The sequence below is a fragment of the Apaloderma vittatum genome, unplaced genomic scaffold, assembly GCF_000703405.1.
Source record: "Apaloderma vittatum isolate BGI_N311 unplaced genomic scaffold, ASM70340v1 scaffold17343, whole genome shotgun sequence".
NCBI lineage: Eukaryota > Metazoa > Chordata > Aves > Trogoniformes > Trogonidae > Apaloderma > Apaloderma vittatum.
Window position 1 is genome coordinate 1 of NW_009708827.1, and position 15,602 is coordinate 15,602.

Genomic DNA, 15,602 nt, shown 5'->3' on the forward strand with positions numbered 1-15,602 from the left:
TGCCCCCCAGGATCCCACTGGCCCTCTTGACATCTTTCCTTTAAGTGCTGTTAAAGTGGCTCTAAATGAGCAATTTTGAGGTTGACTCTGCATATCAAAATGACCATAAAATGATATTTTTACATGTAATATCACATGCTTAAGGCATCAATATAAATACACGCGGTCTGGCTTTTCCGTGCAGGAAGCAACACCTGCATCAAGTAGAGACAGCGATAATCATCTCTCCTGAAACCAGCTTTGTGAACAGGGAGGACAAACAGGGCCCAATTCCTTTGGATTTGTCACCAGAGGAACAAATACATTCCGACGGCCAGTTCTTAGAGCTGAAGCACAAATACTTGTGTGTGTGTGACGAGAGATGTGGGACAGCTACAGCCCCTTCTAAACCTCGCAGCCCGAGCCTCGCTTCATGTCAGGTACTCACTTTCTTTTCTGCTGGACTGACAAGTTTTCTCTCGCCGTGAGTATTTTTGAACCAAATTGGAGCGTGCTCTTCGCAGATCTCCTCGTCTGAAGAGGCAAAAAACTTTTCAAGGGTCTGTGAGACTGTTTTCCCTCTGACGAACAGAGACTGTCCGTCGCGGTTCTGGAGAAGGAAACTGATGGAGTAAACGGACAACTTGGAGAGGTTCAGCTTGCCTTTTTCTTTAAAGCTGTGCCACAGATGATGAAAAAAAACCAACAGAGAAGTGTTGAAACACATGTGACAAACCTACTGGAAAAGCAAACTCGCTTTTGCTCCTGCTGCACACTAACACTTTCAGAAGCTCTGTTTTATACACCCACTTTAACCTAGTAGTGGATTATCTTTAAAATCCATGTGTATTTATCCTGGTGGAAGCACAAACTTGCTCATCGTACAGATTTTATAGACAAGAAGTTGAGGCAGAGAGTTATTCCCATCATTCACCCCTGCACAGGCTACACCAGAGCAGGGCAACGAGTCTGTTTCTCCAGGCTCACATGATGCTCAAAACACCGGCCCATTTAATCTGAAAGAATTCAGAAATCACCAAGCACAGTCTGGCTTGAAGCAGGTGAAAGAAACACCTCCCTCCGTTATTTCTGAGTCTTCAAATCCTGGAGGCTTGCTTCAAACCCAGACTTTCCTGCTCTGTCTTTTCCCTGCTCTTAGTGAAGGAATCTAAAATCTCCACTCACTGTTTGCCGATACTTCCATATGCTAACGAATGGAAAGTCTTGCAGGTAACGTTTCTGGGGAAGACGCTTTTTCCTTTCTCTACAACAGCTTTGTTAAACGTCACATAAAGGAAATTCAGATTAGGAAACTTCTCCGCATACTTGACCAAGGTTGAGGTCTTTCCTGTACCTGAAGAACACAAGAAAGTAAAAATTAAAATATCCAAATCAGGAAAGAATGAATTAGCACACCTTGTCAGCTTTACCTTCCCGCTCCCACTGTCCTAACTGCACAGCAGGACTGTTTGCAGCTAATGGGGATTTATTCATTGACAGGCTGGAGAAATGGGCCAGTGCAAACTGCAGGAGGTTCAGCAAGTCCAACTGCAAAGTCCCAGACCTGGGTCGGGCTAATCCCGGGCACAAATACAAACTGGGCACAGAGTGGGTTGAGAGTAGCCCTGAAGAGAAGGATTTGGGGGTGTTGATAGACGAGAAGCTCAACATGAGCTGGCAGGGCGCTCAGGCAGCCCAGAAGCCAACCTTGCCCTGGGCTGCATCCCGAGGAGTGTGGTCAGCAGGGCAGGAGAGGGGATTCTCCCCCTTTGCTCTGCTCTGGTGAGAACCCACCTTGAATGCTGCGTCCAGTTCTGGTGCCCACACCATAAGAGGGACATGGAGCTGTTGGAGCGTCTTCAGAGGAGGCCACAAAGCTCACCCAGGGGCTGGAGCAGCTCTGCTGCGAGGACAGGCTGAGGGAGTTGGGGGTGTTCAGCTGGGGAAGAGCAGACTCCGGGGGCACCTTATCCCTGCCTGCAGTGCCTGAAGGGACCTACAGGGAGGCTGGGGAGGGACTTTGGACAAGAGTGTCCAGCGACAGGACAAGGGAAATGGGGGGGAAATGGATTTAATTTGAAGGAGAAAAGGTTTAGATTGGACCTTAGGAAGAAAGTCTTCAGTACGAGGATGGCAAGATTCTAGAATAGATTGCCCAGAGAAGTTGTGGATGGCGCCTCCCTGGAGATGTTCAAGGCCAGGGTGGATGAGGCCGTGAGCAACCTGGGCTGGTTCAGGGCGTCCCTGCCCATGGCAGGGGGTGGATTAGACCGTCTCTAAGGTCCCTTCCAGCCTAGGACATTCTAGGATTCTATGATTCAACTGAAACCAGTGGAAGCTATGGAGCAAAGCAGCTTTGAAAAATTATAGTCTGCAGCCTAAAAGCTTAAAAAAAACTATTTTATCACCCAGTACTCTAGAAGCCTGAGCAAAGATGAAGGTACTGGTTCTCTTGAAGGACATCTTGCTAAGTGAAATGTTAAAATTGTTGTTCTGAATCATTCACTCCTGGTTTCTCTGCCTCCTCCCTGAGGAATGGGGGTTGTGGTCAGTTCCTCACACGTTATCTCTGTTGCTTCTTCCTCCTCACACTCTTCCTCTGCTCCACCGTGAGTTCCCTCCCACAGAAGACAGTCCTCCACAAACTTCTCCAACATGAGTCCTTCCCACAGACCGCAGTTCTTCATAAACTGCCCCAGCATGGGTGCCTTCACGGGGTGCAGTCCTTCAGGAGCAGACTTCTCCAGCGTGAGTCCCCTGCGGGGTCACACGTCTTATCAGCAAACCTGTTCCGACGTGGGCTCCTCTCTCCGCAGGTCCTGCCAGGAGCCTGCTCCAGCACAGGCTTCCCACGGGGTCACAGCCTCCTTCTGGTATCCACCTGCTCCAGCGTGGGGTCCTCTAGGGGCTGCAGGCGGGTTATGTGTTCCACATCCTGGATCTCCACCACGTCTCACTGTGGTCTTCATCAGGTGCTGCAGGGAAATCTCTGCTCCTGCACCTGGAGCACCTCCTCCTCCTCCTTCTTCAAGGACCTTGGTGTCTGCATCTCTCACGTATTCTCACTCCTCTCTCCATGGCTGAGTTTTTTTTCCCCCCCTTTTTTTAAATATGTCATCCTAGAGGCTCTACCACTGTAGCTGGCTGGCTCAGCCTTGGCCAGCAGCTTTACCCGACACAGGGGCTGCTTCTAGCAGCTTCTCTCAGAAGCCAGCCCTGTGGCCCCTCTGCTACCAAAACCTTGCCACACAAACCCAGTACACCCAGTAGAGACGCCGGGCTCGCTGGTGGATTGGTCCAACATCTCTCTATAACTCCACTGCCAGAGGAGCTTTCAGCAAGAGGTCAGGCTCAGCTCCTGGTACGGCTGCTTCGCCCTTAAATTCCTAAACACGTCCCTGGTGATGCCGTCCAGATCATGAAACGACACAGCCCATTTCATCTAAAACCTTTCCCACGTGAATGTGAGACCAACCCTCTGGCAGAACCCCTACAGAGAAGGATCCTGAAGCTGGTCCTTTCCAAGACCCTCAGCGAGGAACACAAAAGCAGAAACACATTTAGCTTTTCTGCCACCACGCTGTGCGCTCTGAGGCACTCTTTACACCCCGGTTAGCTTTGAAAAGCTTCCTCATCCATGTGTTTAAAGATTACAAGTCTTTTACACTTTCTGCAAGCGGTTTCTCAAACCTTCCTTCCTCCTTGCCTCGTTGCGGTTACACGTAGACTCTCAGAGTTCACGAATGTTCCCTTTTCTGTCGTTTGGACACGGTGACTTTGCACAGACATCAGAAACCACTATTGATTAAGGCCCTGGCATTCACACAGAAGACGCAGAGAGGAAAGAGGCAGAATTAGAGGCTGTGCAGTCATTCTCACAAGGTCATTTTTGGCTCTTACCTGCAAATGCCATAATTTTCACTACTTGACCACGCTCAATTTTGTGATTCAAAATCCTTTGCTGTTCATGGGTCAGGTTTACTTCAGGCCAGCTGCTAAAAACAGGGAGGGAAAAAAAGTGTGAAAGGAATTAAGACAATAAATCCTCTCACTTAAAACAAACAAACTGACTAACAGCGGAAGGAAACCAATGAACGATTGATCCCATCCCACAAGCAGGAAGGTGGCACTAGAGCAACTTGTTTATTGGGCCAATGAGATAAGCAGGAAGTAAGAAAAGATTGGAGATAGCAAAAATAAAAAGTAAACCTTGGGGAAGGTTACATAGGAAAAGATCTCGAAGGACCTACACCATGCTTTAAAAACGAATTTGGTACTCCTGCTCTTTAAGCTTATTGGAAATAAAGAGCAATTTGGGGTGTTTCGTTGCTTTTGAGAGCATGCACCTTAAATTGCTCTTCGATTTCACAGCACGTAAGAGAGACCAATTATCCCTGCCTCTGGGTGGGAGGTGCTGAGAGCTGTGATTAAGAAAAGGCATTTTCAGCGCTTCCAGCTTGAGTGCGATTGTTTTATTCGTAAAGGGCTGGAACCTGTAATCAGCCAACAGTGTGAAGCAGCTCTTCGCAGAGCTTCCTCCCTGATGCCACGCAGAAGGGCAGAAAGCCTCATTTAAGCTTCCTTGACGTTTCACAGCTGGCAGTTCGAAGCCTGCCCGCCCCGACGCATTTTTTACCAAACAAGCAAAATCTGCTTAGGAAAAGACTTCAAATGGAGGGGGTAGGATGAAAAGAAGCGCTGCAACCCAATATCCGTTTACCTTACTGATTTTTGTTGTTGTTGTTGTGACTTCTCCTGCTGTTGCACCTCAGCTCATCAGTGATTTTTTGCGATTTATCTTTGTTAGAGCTCTGTGCTGGATGAAAGCACAACTATTGTCCTTCTGCAGTTAAGGACAAGGAGATGAAATGACTCAACCCAGGGCAACTGCAGCAGAAGGGGAATCTCTACAGCCCAGGAAAGTGTTTTAATCCTTATTGTACTTCTTTTCCAGGCAGCAAACCACCAATCAATGCTAATTTATAACAGATATATATATATGTACATATGTATATATATGTATATATATCAGTTATCCAACAGGATCCAGAAAACAGGAGCCAAACAAGAGCCAAATCTGTATCTCCTTTCCTCTCATGCACAGAAAGCAGCATTTCACAAAGGAATAGCCTCGTTATTTGTGCTGAAGTGACCAGTAAGCAGACCCCTGATTTGGGCAGCAGAAAGGGAATCAAGACTGGATCTCTACAGCCCAGGAAAGTGGTTTAATTCTTATTGTACTTCTTTTCTAGGCAGCAAACCACCAACCAATGTTAATTTATAACAGATATATATATGTACATATGTATCTATAACAGCTATCCAACAGGATCCAGAAAACAGGAGCCAAACAAGAGCCAAATCTGTATCTCCTTTCCTCTCATGCACAGAAAGCAGCATTTCACAAAGGAATAGCCTCGTTATTTGTGCTGAAGTGACCAGTAAGCAGACCCCTGATTTGGCTGATTGCAGCTTGTGCTTTTAGAGGAACATGCCGTTAAAATGAAAGCAGGCGCTCTCCTCACCTTCCAGAGCTCCTTATCCATCGGGAGAACAGTGTTTTAGGAAGGGGTTTTTTGAGATGATTCGGGCTCTGCGAAATTTCAGAGGCTGTCACAGAACTGTGTTCCACTGCTACACAGACCTATCAGTGAATAATGACTTTTAAATTCAGTCAGTGCTGGATAATTCAATTTCTAACAGATTTAAGGCCTGATTCTGGTTTTCCTATGAGAATTCAGAGAGTATACAGCAAGGAGCAGAACAAGGTTTTGTACTCATCCTCTCAAGAGTCTTGTCAGCTAGCCCCTGCCATGAAACATTTGCTCCCCCTCCAAGGTCCAGCATCGTTCGGATCACCTACGACAGCACTACCTGGACCATAAGTCTTGTCTGCAGCGTGAAACTGGTATTTCCTCTTCTGCGGTCTGCACAGGTGCAGAAGCATTTTCCATCAGATACAGGGAGTAGAAAATATTGTAATGGATCCTGGTAAAAAGGACAAAACAGGAATCATCACTGAGAAATCCTCGATGATAAATTAAACGCCTGAGTTTAACATCTTGATCGCTTCCAACAGAATGATGCACAAAGCCCCAAGGGCTCAGGGAGTTGCAGGAGACAGCATTAATGGTTTAAAGTGCAGTAAGTTCTACCCTAAAAAGTGACTACAAAGGCACCACGGGGACAGCTCTGCTGGTGGCTTCTCCTGCTGGGTTTGTGTTTCAGGGTCTGCCATGCAAACATGACCTGGGATCGGAATCCACTGGATCCCTTCGCTCTCCTGACCCACTACTAGGAACAGAGTCTTGGCCAATCCGGGAGAGAATCTGGGGCTAGTTTAGGCCACTAAAGTGAACCAGTTTCATCAGCTGCCTTAGGATGACTTCATACCAGCGTGTTAGCGCTGGCAATAGTTTGTGGTGCTTTTTCACTGCAAAGAGAGGAGCATAGTGCCTCAGCAGCTTTGATTATGACAACAGCTGGTTTAAAATAACTTTCACCATAGGTCAGGGTTGACACTACTGTGGTTTTACCTTTTTCAGTGCAGCTTTGGTCCTGTGACCTAACAGCTGCCACCCCAAGTCATGCTCCAGGGGAAACTTTGTGTTTCAGGCTCAGACTCACTCGTTGCTCTAGGAGCTGCAAACAGGTACCAGACGGTTCCTCGAGGACATGTTTCTTCCTTACACCCTAAATTATAAACTCTTGTGGGATTTGAAGAGACAACAGTGGAAGAGATGTGGTCATTCCTATTTCTTCTAGTCTAGATTGTTCAGGGAGGTGGAGATGGGACGTGGATGACTTTGACCACAAGCTGTCATTGCCAGCAAGTGACACTCTGTCTGCCAAGTCTTTAACAGGCATTTACTCAAGTTAATGACCTTATCCACCAATTATCAATCACTAACAGCTCAAAGAGGCATCCCTGGTTGTTAGCCTAAGCACATGGCCTGTGGTTGAGTAAGCAGAGGATGAACCCTTCTCGTGTGTGCAAGCCAGGCTGGATTGTATCTCACAGAGGGTACCTTACAGAACCACCTTTCCAGCTACAGATTAATCTTCCAGTGCATTTCCTTTCCAGTCTTCTCACAAGAAGAATTTACACGTGTCCTTAACTCACCCTCGCTGCAATTCTGAAGCAACCTGTGGGCTCTGACCTGCATTACCAGGCACCTCTGTGAACAAAAGGCAGAGGATCGATGCAGCAGGGGCCCACAGGACTTGAAGCATCGTGTAAGAGGAGCAGAGTAATTAACCAGTCTCAAGAAGGTAATAACCACATTAAATTGCTGCAGCTGATGTGTATCTATTTCTAATCAGAAAGTTTCTATAGCTGCTTTAAAACTTGCTTTTGCTTCTGGAGAAAAGTATTCTTCCTGAACGCTGTCTCCTGAAAAACAAGTGGATGACGAAACACTCCAGGAATTAAATCTAAAAGCAACGCTCCTGAATGTTCCTGCAAAAACCCGGGGATGTGCACGTTGCTCCTGACGAACTGCACACTCTGAGGAACAACCACAGAATCACAGAATGTCGGGGGTTGGAAGGGACCTCAAAAGACCATCTAGTCCAGCCCCCCTGCCAGAGCAGGATCACCTACAGTAGATCACACAGGAACACGTCCAGGTGGGTTTGGAATGTCTCCAAGGAAGGAGACTCCACACCCTCCCTGAGCAGCCTGGGCCAGGGCTCTGTCACCCTCACAGGGAAAAAGCTTTTCCTAATATTTTTGTGGAACCTTCTATGTTCCAGCTTGTAGCCATTACCCCTTGTCCTGTCATTGGACGTCACCGAAAAGAGCCTGGCTCTGTCCTCCTGACATTCCCCTTGATGTATTTATAAACACTAATAAGGTCACCCCTCAGCCTCCTCTTCTCCAGCTGCAGAGCCCCAGCTCCTTCAGCCTTTCCTCCCCAGGGAGATGTTCCTTTCCTCATCAGAGAGATGTTCCACTCCCCCCCCATCCCCCCTGGGGCTGCGCTGGACGCTCTCCAGCCGTTCCCTGTCCCTCTGGAGCTGAGGGGCCCAGAACTGGACACAAGATTCCAGATGTGGCCTCACCGGGGCAGAGCAGAGGGACAGGAGGACCTCTCTCAATCTACTAGCTAGCCCCCCTTCTAATACAGGATGCCATTGGCCTTCTTGGCAACCAACAGGAACATAACTGCTCCTGAGCATGTGTTCACTGTATAGATTACATATTGCCAGGGCTAGAAAGAGGCAGGCAGGGAGGTTGTTACCTGTTAGTGATCGCGATGTCCCTGTCTCTCATGGCGTACAGCAGCGTTGCGATGCAGTAAAGCGTCTCGGTCACGTCCACAAGAGAGAGGGTAGAGGAAGGTCTCTGCAGACACGTCATCAACTTTTGGATGTCGCCCACGCCATCGGAGAAAAGCACCATGACTGCAATTATGGCCCACACGCTCTCAAGCTGGTAGAGGCAACAAGGAGAAAGAGTGAGCAAAAAGGCAGGGAGACCCTGCTTCAACGCTGAAAAACCACTTGTGACACCAGGAATAGTTAAATCCTCTTCAGTCAACCTGAACGGTACCCCAAAGGGAAAACCTTCAGACACAGAAGGGCAGATCTGAACCTCAGAGCACCAGCTGTTGTTAAATCTGTTAAAGAAACCACTTGACAATGGTTAAACTCACCTCCATCCCGCTCTGTAAATGTGGCAGTTTGTTGAAAACGCAGACTTCAGCCTTTGAGAAGAGGTGATGACTCTTCAAACACCGAAGAATGGCGTTGGGATCTAGATTCCGACCAGTGGGCATGGCAGACACGCACCTGTGCAGAACGGGAATGGCAGCATTTGCAAAGAAGCTTAATCGAGTGAGTTTACTCACTGAGTAAATAATGCTTTCTCCAAAGTACTGTCAGTGAGGCTGCAGCAAGGTCAACCATGATTTTGCTGCGTGCCTCACGGATTTCCAACCCATTCTTTGTGCCAAAAGCTATTTAGATGGAGAATTTCCAGTTCTGTCATATAGATGCGTGCTGAAACGCTTTGCTGCATCAAGACCTCCGTCTGCAAGTTCCTTCTGGCTGTCTCCAAGTCTCCCTCAAGATGTACTTAAAGAGTTATAGAATCATTAGGGTTGGAAAAGACCTCTAAGATCACCTATTCCAACTGTCAACCCAACACTACCATGACCACTAAACTAACCCAACGTGACGTGACTTTTCTATTTGCATCATCTGTCATGCAAAATTGCTCTCCAGACTGGAGATCTGAACAGAACACTTGCTCTTATCAGGGACCTCGCTTGGGGTTGGCCCTGCTGCTGAGCTGCCACTGAAGAGTCAGCGTGGGTCCAGGAAAGAAGCCTTTCAAGAAAGGAGAAGAAGAAAATACATTGGAGATGGGATGGACCAGGAAGAAGAGTTCAAATCTCACACCCTCCGCGAGATACCTGTGTTTTACCTAAATCCTCTCTGAGACCCTGGCTGATCAGGAGATGGAAAAACAGAGCTGATGTGACAGATCCTGGAGCCGAAAAGAAGGCTAAAAAGGATGCTTAACCTGAGTCTCACACTCTCCAGCACAGTCACCCTGCAGGCAACAACCACAAAACTCCTCCCAAGCTTGCTGTCAGGTGTCAGAAGGCAGCAGGGGACACGACAGTCCAGCCTTCTTTTGGTTTTGTCATCTAATGCTTGTCTTGGAGATCCTGGCAGTTTCTTTCAGTTGCTGTTCCCAACCTGGAAGTGCTCTGACATACAGATGTATCTCTGAAACCTTCCTCTGAGCCTCCAAATGCAGCAGCTGCTTGCTGACACCCTCTTGCTCGGGCTGTCCTCAAGTCACTTCTTTCCTCCTTTGGTGCAACAACCACCTTCCTGCCCTCCAAGATGCAACACCACCCAAGCCAAAAGGCCAGCATCAAGGCTGTTCTCCCACCCCCTCTTCCAAGTCCACGTTCAGCTTCTCCATCTCCTCAGACATCTGTACAAGGCTATCACTACCGCAGGTTTGCAGCCTCTCCCTCACCCACCCATCACTCTCACTTGCTAAAAAAATCCCTGAACCTGCAGGACGGACTTTGGAAGCCAATTGCTCAAAGCAGGGACAACTTTAGGGTTTGGTCATTTGTCCAGTTGAAGCCCAAGCATCTCCCAAGGATGGAGATTCTCCACCTCTGTGGGGAAGCGTTAGACCACTCTTAATATTTAACTGGATTTCCTATGCTGGAACTTGTAGCCATTGACTCTTGTCCTTTCACTGTGCACCTCCAAAATGAGTCTGGCACCACGCTCACCTACAGCTCCTCATTAGGCAGGGGAAAGCAGCAATTAGATCTCCAGATTTCATTCCCTAGTTGTACATCACCTCAAATCCCATGCTCAGTTTTGAGGCCCTCACGACAAGAAAGACATAGAGGTGCTGGAGTGTGCCTAGGGGAGACCTTCTCACTCTCTACAACTCCCAAAAGGAGGTTGTAGCGAGGTGAGGTCGGTCTCTTCTCCCATGGAACAGATGATAAGACAAGAGGAAACAGCCTCAAGTTGCACCAGAGGAGGTTTAGGTTGGATATTAAGAAATAATTCTTCACTGAAAGGGTGGTGAAGCCCTGGCACAGGCTGCCCAGGGCAGGGGTGGAGTCCCCATCCCTGGAGGGATTTAAAATCCAGGTAGATGTGGTGCTCAGGGACACGGGTCGGTGGTGGGGCTGGCCGTGCTGGGTTAATGGTTGGACTCGATGATCTTAAAGACCTTTTCCAACCAAAATGATTCTATGATCATGTGCTCCAAGCACAACAAGGCAGATGAAAGGGAAAGTTTTTTACTTATTTCTAGAACTCTACCAGTGATTTCTATCATTAAAATAATATCTCCTTCCTCATCTTCCTGTACGTCTCCCACCTATTCAGAAGACAAACCCATCTCTCTCCTGGCAATTCACCGGATAAAATGGAAGAAGATCCAAAACAAGGATGTTCAGAAGATCTACAGGTACAGAGTCAAGTGCTGAAGTGGACTCACCTGACCAGCCCCAACACACATCCTTCCTGCTCCTTTTTTATGGCGAAATCCCACGAGATCTGTTCAACTCTGCGCAGGGCTGCGTCCTCCTTCATGAGGTACCGATGGTACAGCTTCTTCCAAGGAATGAACTAGAATATGAAGCACATACCATCATCTTTCATCTCTCAGCACTGGAAAACAGGTTTCTTCTGGCAAGAAGCTAATCAAAGAGGCCTCTGAAGAAGACCTGGATTTCAAAAACTCCCTGTAGTTTGATAGAAACAGGTACCGAGCAAGAGATGGCAAAGGAAAGAGGAAATAGAGGCAAGGGAGAAAGGCTTGTTCCTCACTGCCTGCAAACTTGTCTTTAAAAGACTGATTTTTCTAGAATGATGGGAATAGGGTGATGCTTGTTCAGTTTCAAATGCCAAAACGTTAAAGGAACAGGGATATTTTCAGCATTTTTGCACGGATCTGGTCTGAGTGCTTAAAATCCGCGTGTCCCTGAAGCCCTATCCTCCCACAGCCTGTCTGGACTTCTTGGGTGAAAAAAGACCCCTCTTAGGCAGTGTTATGGAGACAAAAGCAGATTTGGCAGAGGACCTTAGCACACTGAGCATCCCATGCATGAATCTTTTACGCACCTCTCCAGCTCTTCAGGCTCAAAGCACGCATGTTGCACCGATAAAGTAGGTGCAGGGCACCTTCCCCATCATTTCCAGCCTCACCTGTCCAAATTCATGAACAAGAACATGGAATCCCACAAAAATTTGGGCTGTGATTGGTCCCCCACTGCTTTGAGAGAGCCCCTTTGTACAAGCTGAGTGTTTCCAACACTGACACACACACAAAGGCTGGGCAACGGCAGCTTACACTGGCCACGAGAAGACACTGCCCAGTCTGGTCAGTCAGAATTTTGTGCATGATCCCTGTCAGACAAAAAGGCTGCAAGGAAAATAGTGAAGGGAGGGGCTGTGGGTCTTAGAGGATGCTCTCTTGCCATGTATGGGAAGAATGCATTGAAGGAAATTACTCCAATAATGATCTTTTTATACAAGTTGGTATCTGAAGATGCCTCTGCAGTCCAGAAGACCAAAAAATGACACAGAACACTTCACAAGAAACAACGTGGGCATTAGTGAACAATAGTGGGATTTAAAGTAGCAAAGAGAGGCAGACACAGCACGCACGCTCCTACAGCAACACGTGCAGCCACAGGACAAAGACCGAGCAGAGCAGCTGGAGAAGGGACAGGCTCAAATCCCTGTTCCAGCAGTCCTCACCAATGGATCGCTGACTATCTCCTTCCAGCAGCGACACACCAGGCTCAGGTTCTGATAGAGATCGGTCACCGGGAGGAAAGCAAAGATGTTCCTAAGGACTTCAACAGGCAGCTCGTTGATACTTCCCTGAGGCACTTCCCAGTTCCGAGTCCCCAGGAGTCCATAGTGGGCATCAGGGACCGGTTCAATCTCCATATCATCAAGTTCCTGCTTAATGTGGCCGCCTTCCTGCTTGATCTGACTGTGTTCTGGAGGAACAACCATTGGCTTCTTCTCAGGCTCACCCCACAAATCATGCTCTGGCTTGCGAATGCCTGCGGCTGCAGCGGACAGAGGCCGTTTTCTGGAGCTTTCCTTGGGAGCTGGTACCAATTCCTCATCCTCCAGAAAAGAGAAGAAATCATTGCTGGTCTCCGTCATGCTGGATTCACGGCTGAAGGAATTGTGAGGTTCAGCGAAGACAGGATCCAGCAGCTCTTCTTTGATTCTACTGTTCTTCATCCCACCAGCACCTCCTGGTTGTACCTGAGAGATCCTGAAGTAATGGGTGATGTTCCTCTGCTGACTGTGTCCTGCAGAAAGAGGAAGAGCAGGAGTGAAGTCAACAGAAACAAGCGTGAGCTCCCGAGCTAAAAAGGGGTCCAGAGGTTGTGTAAGGCGGTAGTTATTTCCACAGGGTTTCCCCCCAGATGTATGACCTTACTACAGGTGAACTGTCTTGCTTCACTAGCAACCTACAGAAGTCAACAGAACATTCATCTCTCTGCTCTGCCTTTAAGAGGATAAACAGCCAGATACTTCCTGGCTGCAACGTCAAAAAACATTGGAGACCATAAAGGAAACCGAAACTTGGCCGCAGAGCACACAGACTAAACTTAGCAGCGCTGATTCATTCTGTCCAGCATTCATTCTGTCCAGCTCCTAGCCTGCACCATATCCTGATTCTTAGCTAAGAGTAAACTCGAGAAGGACAAAATCACAAGCAGCTCCTGCTGATTTTAAGGCGTTTTATTTCTGGCTGCTCAGGCAAGCGCAGCTCCAAGAGCTCTGATTTGTAAGATGCTGTTTAAAAAGAACAACTCCCCTGCTAATGTCCAATACCTTAAAACCTGCAGCATCTAAGATCACTAGATTTTTGAAAACGCAATAGTCAAAGATATCACTGATATGAAAATGAAAAAGAAAAGTATGTCTACGAGCACAGAGTCTAGGATTCTCGTGTCTTGTCCTGTCTCATCAGCAGGTGGTCTCTGTGAAGCGATTCAGATCCCACCCAGGTAAAGTGAGATTCCCAAGGCAGCCAGGGAAACACCAAAATGCTCCTAAATCTCACCTTCCACTCAGGAGTAACTCCAGATATTTTTTCTTTGCTTTCTACCTGTCTCCTCACCTACACAGGTGTGTAACCTCTCTCATCATTCCCCACGTTTTGAGGCTGGGCCTTTAACCCTGCACCGTGAGCAATCTGAAAACAGCTGTTTCCCCTTCAGTTGAGCCCTGAGCCTTGTCATGTGCTGATTAGCATAAAAGTCAATCAATCGATCAATCAACTAATCAAATCAATCCTCAAAAGTCCTCTATGGGCTTTGGCACTTTTGAGACCCACATCTACGAATTGTACATCACGATGCTTCCCAGGAACGTTGGAGATCTTTGATACCTGTTAAGTGCTCAACAATATTTTTGCAGTCCTATAGAACTAGACCGCTCGGTGTTATTTAAATTATTATTTAATAATTATCCCAAGAAGCAGGAGTCCCATCATTAAGAGTGCCTCATCTCAGAGGCTGCAGTGTTCCTTGGGGAGAGCTGCCATTTTCCCCAAAAGCTCAGTGATAGACACATCGGCACTTCTGGCGTGAGGAGAGCCTGAACACACATGCGAAGGCAAAATCGCACCCACAGAGAGAGAAACAGTCAAGGTGTCTCTTTTTTCTTGCCACTTGGCTTCCTGGAGGCAGAGATTAAGCCCAGTTTTGCCGTGCACCGCTCAAAACTGCGTTTTTCTCCCCCAAAATCTCTCAGCCTTCCAGATATTCCAAATCAGGGTACCTCTTCGATGTCTCCGTGTCTGGTGCGTGGGCTGGAGGCCCCTGTTCACATCTCCTCTACTTTGCCTTTGACTCAGCGGCTGCGTCAGGGAGGATGAACCTTCTGGGCTCTGTGCAAGAGCTTCGCAGTCATCGGCTGTGAGGCAAACTTTTTTGAAGCCCTTCACTGCTTTACCAACACGCCAAAAGACAAAAGGCACCAAAACCAAAGTGTTAGCAAACAACAACGTGCAGTCCAGGCCTTTAACAGAGGCGTAAGCTCACAATTCATTTTCAAAAGTTTTATATAGGACAGCGCCAGCGTTTCAGGCAGGAGTTTCTCTGAATAAATCATGGCAGAAGCTTGTACAACAGTCTGGTGAGACGCTAAGGAGGGCGACGCATCATATCTGCAGCCACTGCAACAGCAACTGCACCCCAGGTCCATGCTTCTGCGTCGTACGATGCTTCGGAATAAAATAGGAAAACACAAAAGCAGAACCCTCGCAAGTTTTGTGGCTTTCCTTGCAATACCGTAATGTGGAGGAAGCAGATTAAAGCATTTGTGTCTGTGCAAAGCACCATCATGTCGAGGAAGCCTGTGGAGGCTGAAGTGAGCAACCCCCCGCGAGAAACGACAGCGATTTGCCCTGGGAAGGTCAGAGCCGACATTCCAGCACACAAATTCAAGCCTTTCGCAGACAGATCCAAGCCAGGATCCTCCATTAAGGAGGGAACACAACCCACTTGCAGAACAGCTCTTCCCCACAAGGACGGTTAAGCAGCAGCACAAAATAATCTAAAGTGTTATTTTAAGGAAAACTTACTTGAAATCCGCGTGAGCTCCATTCTTCCGTATGCAGAGGGCCAGCGGAAAAAGTACAAACAATGCAACTCGCTGTCGAGGAAGTGGAAAACAGTGCAAGATGGGCTTTCTTCTGATAGGAGAATTATCAGGAAACACCACTCGTGCAATTTCACTTTTGCTCTATCACTGTGCCGCTCCACGGAAGATAAACTCTTCTAACATGTTTATGGCAGCCACAGAAATAAACCCGGACAGCTTGATCCGTGAGGCGGTTTGTTACAATTACTGCTTCCTCCTTTTCATCTGCGTCAGCTCGACGGAGCACTAACTGTGCTCCCCGGGGAGGCTGTTTTCTGGCATCCCATGTTCCTCAAAAAACAGCAAATGAGGCAAGCGGAAGGAAAAAAGACAGTCCCATGGTGCTCAGGGACAGGGTTTAGTGGTGGACGTGATCTTAAAGGTCTTTTCCGACTCAAATGATTCTACGATTCTAGGGTCTACTCGATGATTCTACTTAAAAATGGTATTTC

The 15,602-nt window shown here is 47.7% G+C and overlaps 1 protein-coding gene across 1 annotated transcript; it reads right to left on the minus strand.

Annotated features, from left to right (window-relative positions):
- Positions 1-427: 427 nt before the first annotated feature.
- On the minus strand, positions 428-15,113 carry LOC104268452 (F-box only protein 18-like; the record flags this gene model as incomplete). Its single annotated transcript, XM_009866704.1, has 10 exons — positions 15,092-15,113; positions 14,287-14,526; positions 12,235-12,806; positions 10,970-11,100; positions 8,637-8,772; positions 8,223-8,413; positions 5,854-5,967; positions 3,880-3,974; positions 1,165-1,333; positions 428-656 (listed from the first exon to the last, which is right to left on the minus strand). Coding segments are annotated over exons 1-10 (1,899 nt in total), but the record flags the coding sequence as incomplete, so codon positions are not given.
- Positions 15,114-15,602: the final 489 nt, after the last annotated feature.